This window comes from Natrix helvetica (assembly GCF_964273705.1).
Source record: "Natrix helvetica genome assembly, chromosome: 2".
NCBI lineage: Eukaryota > Metazoa > Chordata > Lepidosauria > Squamata > Natricidae > Natrix > Natrix helvetica.
In genome coordinates this window covers 170,545,431-170,559,505 of record NC_138552.1, presented here as the reverse complement: position 1 = coordinate 170,559,505, position 14,075 = coordinate 170,545,431, and the positions used below count along the sequence as shown (strand labels likewise).

Below are 14,075 nucleotides of genomic sequence, written 5' to 3'. Positions count from 1 at the left end.
TCTTTAGTAAAATGTGACTAAAATTAAACTAATAAGATCAAGAGTTTAATTCATCCTTTATAAACAGTATGAAAGAATGTGTGCTACAAAGAAGATTAGATACGGAGAACCTGACTGTCCGGGGCTACACGTGGCCCCCAAATCTTTTTTTTTACGCTGGAATCACTCACAAAGAATACTAACAACTGCTAGGATAGTTTCAGGCCATTTTTGAGATGATAAACATTAAAAGAAACTATGGACTAAACCAAGGGTAGGTTCCAGCCGCCAAGGGTAGGTTCCAGCCGCCATTACTACTGGTTCAGTAGTAAAAAAAAATTGCACTCCGTGCATGTGTACATTTTCATTTAAAATGATCTGCGCATGCACATCTTCATTCAAAAATGAATATAAATTACATTTTTAATGAAGATTGTTCCACTCATGTGCAGAACAGAAAATAAAGATGGTGCTGCTGATTATAGAACCGGTACGGTCATGTGTCCACCGGAGTTACTACCTATTTGGCCGAACCAGACCGAATAGGAAGGAACCCACCTCTGGAGTAAACCCTACAATAGGGTAAACATTACTGAAAGAAACAACAAGCAATGCAAGAAAATAAACTTTGGAAACCAATCTGCTGTGTTATTACTCCACCTGTTTTATTCTTTGTCCACCCAAAAAAAAAAAAAAAACACAGTTAAGTGAGGCTTTCCAGATGCAAATGTTTGCCCAGACTTGAATGAAATGTATGTTGTTCTCACAGAACATCACAATAAACATTGGCTCTTCTATTGAGTATAGGCACCAAAAACCAACTAATTTTTATTTTAATATAAAAACATAGTAGAGGACCCAGGAGTTTTCTGTACCAGCAGCCAAGAACCATTAACCCCTAGGATCGTGATGGCGAACTTATGGCACTTGTGCCACAGGTGGCACACGGAGCCATTTGTCAGGCATGTGAGGCGTTGCCCTGTCATGCGAGGGCATGCGAGGCGTTGCCCTGACTTTGGCCTTCTTTTGAGGCCATTTTTCGCCCTCCAGAGAGCTAAAACGCTCCAGAGGGCTAAAACTGGCCCTACGAGCAAACCGGAAGTGATTTCCAGTTTGCTTGCAGGGTAGTTTTTTGCCCTCTGGAGCCTTTAGGGAAGCCTCCTGAAAGCCCCTGAAGGCTCTGTAGGGCTAAAACCGGCCCTACGAGCAAACCGGATGTCTGTTCCCAAACTTCCGGTTTGCCCATAGGGCCAGTTTTTCACGCTCCGGAAGCTTCAGGGAAGCTCCTGAAGCCTCTGGAGGGCCTCCAGAGGGGTGGGGGAGACTGTTTTCGCCCTCTCCAGGCTCCTAAAAAGACTCTGGAGTCTGGGGAGGGCGAAAAAAGGATGCCAAAATGGGGGGGAGGGCTGATCGGGCATGCATGTACACTGGGGTCATGTGCATCACAGTATGGGTGTGGCTTTCTAAATGCTAAATACATATGTTACATTTCCTTATTCTGTTATAATAATAATAATAATAAATTTGGATTTATTAGCCGCTCCCTTTCCGGGCAGGACTCGGGGCGGCGTACACTAAGACATATATAAACATACATATATACAAAGACATACATGCACGGAGGAGGTAATAGATTAAAACATTAAGACAAATTAAAACCATTAACATGCCCCGTCTAATAAAAAACCCAATATACAATAAAAATTTAAAATTTAAAAAAGACAGTCAGGAGGAATATGAAAAGATTACGGTTGAGCCAGGCCAGATGATTGAAAGAGGTGGGTCTTCAACTGTACACGGAAGGAGCGGAGATCGGAAATAATCCTGATGTCACGGGGGAGGTCATTCCACAGGGCTGGGCCCATCACAGAGAAGGCTCTGCTCCTGGATGCCGCCCCCCGACACTGTTTGGCGGACGGCACCCGGAGAAGTCCCTCTCTGTGTGAGCGAATTGGTCGTAGGGATGTGTGGGGCAGGATGCGATCCTGCATGTAACTAGGTCCTATGCCATGAAGCGCTTTAAAGATCATAATCAAAACCTTGAAACGCACTCGGTAGACCACAGGAAGCCAGTGCAGCTCGCGCAGGAGAGGTGTTACAGGGGAGTATCTAGACCTCCCCATAATCACCCGCGCGGCCGCGTTCTGGACCAACTGTAGTCTCCGAGTGCATCTCAAGGGAAGCCCCATGTAGAGAGCATTGCAGTAGTCCAGGCGAGACGTCACTAGCGCATGGGTGACTGTGCGTAGGGCATCCCGGTCCAATAAGGGGCGCAATTGGCGCATCAGGCGGACCTGATGGAACGCCCCCCTAGCCACGGCTGTTACATGGTCATCCATGGACAGCCGGGCATCTAGGAGGACGCCCAAATTGCGCACCTGTTCCATGGGGGCTAGTTGCACGCCCCCAATGGCCAGAGAGGGAAGCACCTGGTTGAACCGGGGGGCCGGAAGCCACAGCCACTCCGTCTTGGAAGGGTTGAGTTTTAGTCGGTTGCCATCCATCCAGACCCGTACGGCCTCCAAACACCGGGACATCATTTCGACGGCCTCATTGGGGTGGTTCGGGGTGGAAATGTATAGCTGAGTATCATTATGAGATCTGCTTTCTCTGAAGCCCTAGTTCCAAGCAAAAATTTTATAAAGTACATCAAAATGCTGTGCTTATGGATGGCAGGATATGGTTTCATGTTTGTTTTAATCTTTGTTATGAATCAGATAGATTTTAGAAATTTACCAAATAGCCCATTTTACTTTTTCCTCTATTTTTGCCCCACATATTCCACACCTGTGCTTAAAAACTCTTTCTGGTTTCCAAGCCTCGCGATACTTCTACTTAGGCACCTAAATAGTTTTATTTTTTAAAAAAATAGACTACCAAAATCTTTTCGGTTTTTTAATTTGTTGAAAATCTTGATTTTGCGTATCCGTATTGCCAAATCTCTCTCATCATCAGAACAGGACCACAACTATTAAGGTAAAGGTTCCCCTCACATGTTTGAGATAGTCATTCCTGACTCTAGGTGGCGGTGCTCATCTCCGTTTCAAAGCTGAAGAGCCAGCACTATCCGGAGATGTCTCCGTGGTTATGTGGCCGGCATGACTAAATGCCTAAGGCACACGGAGCACTGTTACCTTCCCACCAAAGGTGGTTCCTATTTTTCTACTTGCATTTTTACATGCTTTCGAACTGCTAGGTTGGCAGATGCTGGGACAAGTAATGGGAGCTCACTAGGTTACGCGGCACTAGGGATTCGAACCACTGAACTGCCGACCTTTCTGATCGACAAGCTCAGCATCTTAACTGCTGAGCCACTGTGTCCCTATTATTTGAATGCAAAACCAAAAACAAATCATGTCTATTTTATCTCATCCCTCTTCCGGTACAAGATTTGATCTCTGGATGTATTTTCTTCCAGTAATTGGGGAGGGGGGTCTTTTTTCTATGATGTGGCATTTTGGCAGGACTTTTACTTCCTAACAGGCTCACCTCAGCAGTCCATTGAAATGCTTTGCAGAAGAACAAATGCCCCTTTAGTGTATCCAAAAGTTATATTCATCTATTCTAAGTTCCCCTGCCTGATATCCCTCGCAAATATTGCAGTGATTTAAAAAGCCATATAGCACATATAGGTTGCTGGTTCAAAACCTGGAAGGCCTTTATTTTAATTCTTACTTTCTTTTCCACAACCAGCTACTTTTTCCTAGCTGGTTGAAGCTCTGAAAATATTTATATATAAACTGGGAGCCAGCAACTTCTGACGTCTTATGCAAAACTTCTACCTGATGTGGTGTTTTAGTACTAAGCAAAGGTCTAGAAGTTATTAATGTACAAAACATCTAATAAGAAAAGATTTTTAAAAATAAAGGCGGTGTTGTCTCTGCATGTATGTGCTATACGTTCTGATGCTTTAATCGAAAATAGAAAAACTATTTTCCTGTATGTAACACAGTTGCACTGTGGAGCATGGTTGTTTGCTTGCAGATGTTTCATTACCCAACTAGGTAACATTGTCAGTGCCAGTGAGGTTTGCTCCCTATTTATGTACAGTAGCCGGCCTTGACAATGTCAGTGGGGGTATGGTTTTCTCCTTGATTGTTCATTGATAAGGGTATTGTTTTCTGCTTGATTGTTTGTCTGGTGTTAATCCCTGCTTGTCTAGGTATTGACTGCTGGAGAAGATGTATTCCACTCTTTTTCTTTCCCTCTTAGTTTTTTTTTATTATCTCTTTTGAGTGGGTATAAATGTGATTAATCTCTATATGTCTATTGATGGCTGGTTTGTCCTAAATGTCAAGCTTCCAGGAATTCCCTAGCATTTTTGGATTTAGTTTGGTCTAGGATGCTCACAGCTTCTCAATTGAAACTATAGTTGACTTTGCCCATGTGTTGTGAGATTATGGAGGTTTTGATGTATCTTATGATTGCTAGTTGGTGTTCATGGTTGCACTTTATTAGTCTTCTGCTTGCCTGCCTACATAGTGACTGTTACAGTTTTTACATTGTACAGATAGTCCTCAACTTATTACCAGTCACTTAATGATCATTTGAAATTACTACAGACTTCCCCAGAGTGATTTACGACCTGTTTTCAAAGTTATGACAGCTACACATACCCCCATGGTCACCTGATTGCATTTTGGGTGCTTGAGAACTGGCTCACTTTTACAGCCATTGGCAGCATTCCATAGTCACATGATCATGAGATAGATAGATAGATAGATAGATAGATAGATAGGTAGGTAGGTAGGTAGGTAGGTAGGTAGGTAGGTAGATAGGTAGATAGGTAGATAGGTAGATAGGTAGATAGGTAGAAGGAAGGGTATAAGTTATCTTCAGTCAGGAATGAATATCTGGTTAGCAGTTGTCAAAATGTCTCAGTTCCGGACTTGTTTTTTTTAAATTGATTTGAAATTAAGCTGCCATGATTACAGGACAGGCGAGCCTAAATGACATATGCAAATGTCCCTCATATACTTTTTTTCACATTGCTTGAGGCTTGTAATGAAATTTAGGATTGGGTACAGAAACTAAGGTGATGAATTATCTAATTTTGAAAGACAACTTTTAATATATTGCTGAAGGGGCCTTTTCTTTCCCTTTTCTTTGTTGGCTAAAGTTCAATTCAGTTATTTCCAGATTGTCAAGATGAAGCCTCTTTCCCTTTTTATTTTCTTTCAATCTATCTAATATGAAGTGACACAATAATTAGTGTTTATGGCATGGCTAGAAGCTTAATTTTATAGAAGAAAAAACACTGACGTAAGTTTGCAAAGCTCAACTAAATATTTAGCTCTTGATTTTCGTGATGTGCTATGGTAATTCCCTGATATACTGTACTTGATCTTTAAAAAAAAAATCTTTTCCCTTAATGAACCCATTTTTTCCCCAATACTTTTGTCATCTATAGTCAGATATCAGCAATCAAGTTGTACACATACTGTTGGTCTCTTAGAATAATTATTTGTGCTTTAGAAAGCTTTACAGATACATTTCACCATTTCTTTTTCCTTTTAATCCTGGTTGGCTGTGAAATAAGGATGGATGGATGGATATATAATAAATGATAGAGATAGATAGATAGATAGATAGATAGATAGATAGATAGATAGATAGATAGATAGATAGATAGATGATAGATGATAGATAGATAGATAGATAGATAGATAGATAGATAGATAGATAGATAGATAGATAGATAGATAGATGATAGATAGATAGATGCCAGAGGAAATAGGCATATTATTTCAGAGGAACCTTGACATTTAAAATCAATATTATAATTCTGTTAAATTTAAATGAACAACATAAGTACTTAACTGTTCTTTTATTATCTTCACAAAGTTGGAAAGATTTTTTTCAATTCAATGGAATATAAAACCTCCAGTATTTCTAGTCTTAGTTTAAGGAAAATAAATAAATTACAGTGTTCTGTAAAGTTATGTGAGGCATAGAATCTAGATTTGACAAATTTATTCACACTCATTTAATGCTGTCTACATTTTGACAAATCCTGCATTTTCTGCAAGAGTAATTTTACCCTATTGTCTCTAGATTTTATTATTTCATAAGACTATTTTTACCACTTGTAAACTTCCCCCCAGCTCTCTTAGCATATTAGAATTACAAGCAGTTTCAAATCTTTTTTTAAAAACAAATTGGAGTTATAGAGTCAATTCCAGTGGAATGTCTATAAACTAATTTATCCCACACCAACAAATTAAAGATACATTTCTGCAATGTTCATATTGGAGACTTTCTCTCATTATTTCCATTATTTCATGCAACTGGACATTTTCACTCTCTTGTTTCCCCATCCCCCGACCTTTCCATTTCTGTCACGTCCTGTCACAAACAAGACCAGATCAGCTAATTCTATTGTAAAGCTACCTTAACAGAATCTTGCAAGTCTGAAAGTACAATTCCCCACTTTCACCATTACAGCCTAATAACTTAGGGTAGAATAATAATAATAAGTTTGAATTTATTAGCCGCTCCCTTTCCAAGTAGGACTCGGGGCGGCGTACAATGGGGCATATAAAACACAGAAAATATATAAAAACACATAGGCGTACATACAGAACATACATACAGATACACAAACACGGACTCGAACTCGGAGGAGGTAGACAATTTACATCATATAGACAGTTAAAAAAACCCGCATTAAGATACCCCAATTATAAAAACCCCATATAGAATTAAAATTTAACGTTTAAAATACAATTTAAAACCAGTTAGGAGGAATAAGAATAATTACGATTGAGCCAGGCCAGATAATTGAAAGAGGTGGGTCTTCAGCTGTACACGGAAGGAGCGGAGATCGGAAGTAATCCTGATGTCACGGGGGAGGTCATTCCACAGGGCTGGGCCCACCACAGAGAAGGCTCTGCTCCTGGGTGTCGCCCCCCGGCACTGTTTGGCGGACGGCACCCGGAGAAGTCCCTCTCTGTGTGAGCGAATTGGTCGTAGGGATGTGTGAGGCAGGATGCGATCCGTCCTTTGTCTCTTGCTCCACCCACTATGTGGCTGAGGACTATGTTCCCTGTTATCTGACCGTTCCTTGGAAAAAAATATATTCACCCGGTCTCCCAAGGTCATTCCCACCTAGCTCTATACCTCTTTACTGCTGCATTTTCTTGCCTACTCTCAATGGTTCCAGGTATTTGCAGTGAACATCTTTGGTGTTATTTCCACAAGACACCTCCATTCCTTCAGTTTTCACAATTTTCCCCCTGTTATGATGCTGATGTCACATTTGTCCAGACAATCTCTATTATAATATCTTGGCAGTCTATATAGACACTGTTGAGCAGTGATTCTATTTCAGATCATAGTTTTCCAAACAGCTGAGACTTATTCGGTATTGTTGCCTGAGGAATCAACGCAATAACAATAATAGTGGTAAGCATGAGTCTCCTTGAAAGATTCCTCTTTTGAGGTTAACTTCTTCCAGTCTATTGCCACTGACCAGCAACTGTGTCTTCCATTATTATTGTTAACTTATTATTATTATTGCAATAGCTCTTATTAGCAGATAATAATTTTATGGATGTGTTTTTGTGTCTTTCCTCTTACAGAAGCCCCTAATGAAATTAATCACAATGATGCCAAACATCTGGCAGAGGATTCAGGCTCTGAAAAGTCAGAAAACTTGGCAAAGAGGTCTAAAGTATCGACTATTCGGAGGATATTTGATATGCCCAAGCATCGGACTAAGAGATCCTCTTTTATCTCAACTGGAGTGAAGGTCTGCCCTCAAGAATCAGTGAAGCAAATTTTAGCAAGCCACCAAGCTTATTATAGGCTAAGAGGTAAGATTATACTTCTATTATTTCCTATCATCTTTTATTTATCCTGTATCCATATCCATGCAACATTTATTTGCTAGGTCTTGCTTGAAATAAATTTAACAGTGGCTCTTCAGACAGTGGGTGGTCTTTGGCAAATCAGTGCAAAGTCTACTAATCAAGCTAAGAGGCCTATTTTATTTTATTTTTAATTACGTTTTGATCTTCATATCCAGAAATCTTAGGAACAAATGACTTGCAGGGCTTCCTATTTCTGCATAATCTTCTTTGTGCTTTTAGATCTTCAGTGTAGTCCCCTTTGCAGATTCCACTATAGCATTTAACAGCACAGGTAATTTGGCTTTTTTCTGTATAGATCCCACATTATGGAACAGTGTGTGTGATGCTGACTCCCTGCTTGCTATTGTTTAGAAGAAGACATAGAATGCATCTTTTAATTCAGAGCTTTTTATTTAGACAGAGGTTTTTTTGTTGGGGTTTTTAACACATCTTTTATTAGAAAATATTAATATATGGAGAAGAGGCAATGGGCAAGTGGGAAAGGGAAGGAATGGGATGGGATGGGATGGGATGGAAAGGAAAGGAAACGTTTCAGGCCCAATTATGATACAAAAACAGTTGCGCTTGTGGATGAACTATGCCAAGAGTCGTGCATTCATCCTTATTCTTCTTGACCTCTCAACCATGGCATCCTTTTGGGCTGGCTGTGGAGCCTGGACCTGGGTGGCACAGTCTTGCACCTGTTTGACTCCTTTCTCCAAGGCCAGTCCCAATTGGGGTTGATAATTGGGAGTAAGAAAACCAAGTAGCTTTGGGTGAATGGAGCTTCTAGCTCCAGGTCTGTAACATCTTGAATTCTGGTTAGGATTGCACTACCCCAGGCAGATCCAGTGCACATTTGGCAGTTCAGCGGTTCGAATCCCTAGCACCTTATAACGGGTGAGCTCCTGTTACTTGTCCCAGCTTCTGCCCACCTAGCAGTTCAAAAGCACATAAAAACCCAAGTTGAAAAATAGGGGCCACTTTGCTGGGAAGCACCTTCGGCATTTAGACCATGGAGACATCTTCAGACAGTGCTGGCTCTTCAGCTTAGAAACAGAGATGAGTACCACCCCTAGAGCCAGAAATGACTAGCACATAGCGCGGGGAAATCTTTACCTTACAGCTGTGATGGCAAACCTCTGGCACCTGTGCCAGAGGTGGCATGCAGAGCCCTCTCTGTGGGCATGCGCACCAGCCACCTTGTCTTCGGGCTTCCAGGGCCCGCCATGCGCATGCATGCCAGCCAGCTAGTCTTTGCACATGCCGGAGCCCTGTAAACCCAAAGACTAGTGCGCATACCCACAGAGAGAACTCTGCATTCCATCTATGGCATGTGTGCCATAGGTTTGCCACCACCATTTCTGAAATACCAGAGCTTACACTATTGTGACTCAGGAAACAGGACTCCCGGCAGCAAAATGGGACACAGCTATACTGGCAAAGGGTACACTGTTGGAAAATCTGAAGGACCACCTGGTCATCTCGTTTTCGGCACTCCAGGGCACGCAAAGACCAGCTGGCTGGTGTGCATGTGCATGGCGGAAACGTGAAGACCAGATTGCCAGTGCACGCATGCGTACCATCCACCTGGTCTTCTGGTTTCCGGCACTCCGGGGCACGCATTTGGGCACTTGGTGCTGAAAAGGTTCTCCATCATTGCCTTACAGTATAGATCCAATCGCTACAAATTCAGGGGTTGATTACAATGCTGACCATCCAATGGCTTCAGTCTTAAGCCATTAGAATCCACTAAACATTTCTTTCAACTCAAAGCAGGCAGAAGCCACATGCACATCAGTGAATGATGGGGTCCTCTCTTCCTGCCCTCCTTATACAGAGGGCGGCCCGTACTTAGAATGTGGCAACCTGACATTAAAAATACACCCATACCCTACACCAGCCTTTCTCACCTGGGTTTCTTTGGCTTTTTTTTTTTTTTGTTTTTAGCTTGATACACTGTGAGGTGCTAACTGTAGATATAAACATTGTTATGCATGGGTTTACTGAGACCTGAACAATATTTCAAGAGTTATTTTGATCCAGGATAAAAAGTGGTTGTGGAAATCTGGGAATTGAAGTCTAAAGGTTGCCAAGTTTGAAAAAAACACTGATCGAGATGCTGATATAGAACATTATTTTAGCTGTTGCCCACCCTTTGAGGTTACATGAAAAAGTGATTATTATTATTTAAATGAAGCTTTCCAAACCTACGTTTTAGAGTATAAAACTCTAATAACTCTTAGAGTTTTGAATTAACTGCAACTCATTTCTTGAACTGCAGAGTACAATGCACTGTAATATAATAGTGCACTCCAGCCAAGATGCACTCATCAGTCAGTTTGTTATAATGCTGTCTATGAATCTATGGTATTCATTATTTAACAACCTCCTTTAATTCAGCCACAGTAATCTACTATCAGTTACTTAGCTAATTTAATTAAATTACTCGTTTTATGAATGTGTTTAAAATAAACACGAGGCAGCCTTCGATACTGAAGTAATTCAATCATTATAAAGCAAAACAGGAGGCCATAAAACAACAATAATCACAAGATAAAAATGACACCAATTCTGCAGAATTAGCAAAACAAATTACATAAAGCCGCATTAAAAAACATTGGTCTTGATGGGTTTTTTCCCCCCTGCAGAAAGCACAGAGAATTCAAACCAATTCTCTGCAGCTCCGTTAGCAGGATATTAAAATAATTTGGGAAGAATATGGACAGAGCCCCTTTCCTGCCTGCTTCACAAGCGGTCCTGTGAATGGCCTTTCCTGCAAGACTCAGCAGTTAGAATGAAAAAGAGGTAGTCCTTCTCTAACAGGCAGCGCTTCAACTGCTAGCCATCAGCATATGAATATGAATTGGTTGTGATAAGATGCAGCACGCAAGCAGTAGCCTCGGTACAGTGGTGGGTTCTAGATCCTGTTGCAACCAGCATGGTACAACGGGGCCCGGCGTCCACCACATGAATGTGTGCAGCATGCATGCACATGCATCCTTACCTCCTGTGATGCTTCGTGATGCCTCCGTGACACCTCCGCAGAGCGTCGCGCAGGCGCTGTATGCTCCATGTGTGGAAGCATCGAAGAGCTCAAATACAGGTAAGGAGGGAAGGCAGGTGGTCCCTCCGGAGCACCATACTGGAACAGTACCTGGTGCTCCCTGCAGGCACCGGTACGCCCGTACTGGGGCCTACCACCGGCAACCCACTGTCGCCTCAGTTTAGCTCTGCCGCACATGCGTGCATGCCTCCCGACAGCCAGCTGGTCTTTGGGTCTCTGCTGTGCATGGATGGGGAGCAGGGCATGTGGGGGCACATGCGTGGGGGTGCATGGGGGGGCTGCATGTGCATTGCATTTTGGGGGTTCAGGGGCATATATATATGCATTCATGTGCACACTCGCGTACTTTGGGCACTCGGTCCGGAAAAGGTTAACCATCACTGACCCAGGTCCTGAAAATCAATGTTCTCTGGATGTTGTGGAATCACATCCTTTTCATATTTAAAGCATAGAACCTGTTTCTCCCAAGGATGGGGCCTCTTTCACTGTTGCCTCTGTATCTTACATAATAGGGATTCTGCCCTAAGGCAGTAGCCCATTCAGAAAATTCATACAGAAAGTTCTTTTGCTGGGAATCCTGTCAGGTTTTGTACTGATTTTTATTTTAAAAGGTCATCTTGGTTCCCTTGGAGATTTTAGCTTGTTCCCTTATTACTGGAACTTATTACTCCAAGGTTTTTAATGGCATTAATGTCTCCTCTCTCCAAAGGCCAGTAAGTACCCAGCTTACTATGACAGTAAGGACATAACACCTGATGCTCACTCTCTGTGATGTAACTGAGTTGGAGAAGGCCATGTGGTAGAAATGTGCCTGCACTATCAAGCCTAGAGACCTGACATTATACATCTTGGTGTTGTTGTTGTTTTTTGTGCACCTTGTTGGAACAGATTTCATGGTGGCTGATTTGGTAGGGAAACTGGGACCTACTGAGCTTTTGAAGCTGTTTTTAATTTCCTCTTTCAACTCTGGAGGGCCTAGATTATCCCACTGTGGACAATATTCAAGAGACAAGAGACAAACCTTCTAGGGCACTGGTGGCAAACCTTTTTGATACCAAGTGCCCAAACGGGAATGTGTGCATGTGAGTCCGTGCATGCACGTGTGCATCGGAGTGCTGGAAACTGAAAGACCAGCTGGCTGGTGCATATGTGTGCACCGGCCACCTGATCTTCAGGTTTACGACACGTGCATCAGTGGTGGTTTCCGGATCCACAAGGCCCGGCGTCCACTACATGAACACATGTAGTGTGCCCGCACGCACACGCAGTGAGCGCATCCGTCTTTACCACTTGCGATGCCTCCGCGAGCCTCCGCAACATTCCAGCTGCTCGGCGGACCATCACACAGGCGCTGTGCACTCTGTGCATGTGCCTGGAAGCGACGAAGAGCTCAAATTCAGGTAAGGAGGGCGGGCGGGCGGGCGGGTGGGCCCTCCAGAGCGCCGTACTGGAACAGTACCTGGTGCTCTGGGCAGGCACCGGTATGCCCACAGCGGGGAATATCACCTGCAACCCACTACTGGCGTGCATGCACACCAGACAGCCAATCTTCACAGGCACCAGAGCGCCAGAAACATGAAGACTTCATGTGCTCCAGCATAAGACCAACTGGCTGGCAGGCATGCATGCACAGGAAACCAGAAGAGCAGCTGGCGATGGCATGCATGCCCACAGAGAAGGCTCTGTGAGCTACTTCTGGCACGTGTGCCATAGGTTCACCATCATGGTTCTAGTGTGTTCTTGTCAATGAGTGGCTTTGCCAAAACATAAGAAGCTCTTCAAAATTGATTATGAAAAGAAAAAGAGGAAACTTTGTTTCTGTTGGGTAGCATGGCTTCCCCAGCATTACATCCTATTTCAGATTATCCAGCTGCTCTGTGCCTTTTACCTATCAGTATGACAAGAGGAGAGGTGTATATTTCTTATGCCTGCGGATTGGTTTTGCGTAAATTATTCTGAGATTAAGTCAATATCTTATTAAGGAAGCTTTTCCCCCACCTTCACTATCCATGTCAGTGGTGAGTCAGGGAAAAATCTTGCCAGCAATGATTGTCTTTGAAAGTAGGCCAGGAATACCGCTCCATTGTTGTAGAGCACAGGTGTCAAACTCGCTGTGTCACATTGCCATCAGGTGACGTATTTCAACATTTTTTCCATTTGCAAAGCTGAGGTGGGCATGGTCTGGGCATGACGCATCTGGCCTGCGGTTTGACACCCCTGGTGTAGAGTATACTATAGAACAGGGACGTGCGGTCAGGGGAGGCAGGGGAGGCAGAGCCTCACCGCTCTCATCATGAAAATAAAAAAAAGGGAAAAGGGAAAAGGCGCTGAAGAGCCTTCTGCATATGTGGTCCGGGAATGGGACCACGTGTGCAGGAGGCTCCTCTAGCCTCAGACTCCCTCCTGCACACGTGGTCCCATTCCCCACCTTCCTGAGTCAACATGAAGGGGACCACAGAGCGTGAGCCGCGGTCCCGTGGAGCGCACTCTGTGGTCCCCTTCATGTTGACTCAGGAGTCAGGAAGGCGGGGAATGGGACCACGTGTGCAGGAGGCTGAGGCAGCTTCAGCCTCCTGCACACGTGGTCCCATTCCCTGCCTTCCTGAGTCAACATGAAGGGGACCGCAGCTCGCGCTGATGACATCACCAGCCTCACCAGCCATAAACCTCACCGCACGTCACTGCTATAGAACAATGGTAGGATTCAATTTTTTTTTACTACTGGTTCTGTGGGCGTGGCTTGGTGGGCGTGGCAGAAGGATACTGCAAAATCCCCATTCCCTCCCCCCCACTCACCTGCTTTCCAGCTCCGTTCTCCTATTTAGGGCAACAAAAGAAGATTGGTTAGGAGGCAGGGAGGCAGCAGGTATGGGGCCAGCCTATTGGCCGGTTCTGCAAACTACTCAAAATTTCTGCAATAGGTTTTCCAGAACCTGTTAGAACTGGCAGAATATTACCTCTGGTATAGACTCATGAAAGAATTTCTCTCTGCCCCATCTTATACCAGACAAAATCAAAGTGAAGTTATGCTGAGTTTCTTTCTTAGGATTAAAAATTGACATTGCCTTAATGCTTCATGTCTTCTTTCCCCAAGGTCATCTCTCCCCCATAGTCATTCTAGTCTTATCAGATAAATCTGTCCTAAAGTAATTATTCAATGGGTTCTCAATCATATGCAA

General features: G+C 43.4%; 1 protein-coding gene across 1 annotated transcript in view; it reads left to right on the top strand.

Moving 5' to 3' along the window:
• Positions 1 to 7,131: 7,131 nt before the first annotated feature.
• Positions 7,132 to 14,075, top strand: part of IMPG1 (interphotoreceptor matrix proteoglycan 1) — a gene marked incomplete at its 5' end in the record, with an annotated part of 70,654 nt that continues 63,710 nt past the window's right edge. The window contains 2 exons of the mRNA XM_081943888.1: positions 7,132 to 7,141; positions 7,560 to 7,793. Coding sequence (XP_081800014.1) covers positions 7,132 to 7,141; positions 7,560 to 7,793 — 244 coding nt within the window. The remainder of the gene's footprint in view (positions 7,142 to 7,559; positions 7,794 to 14,075) is intronic.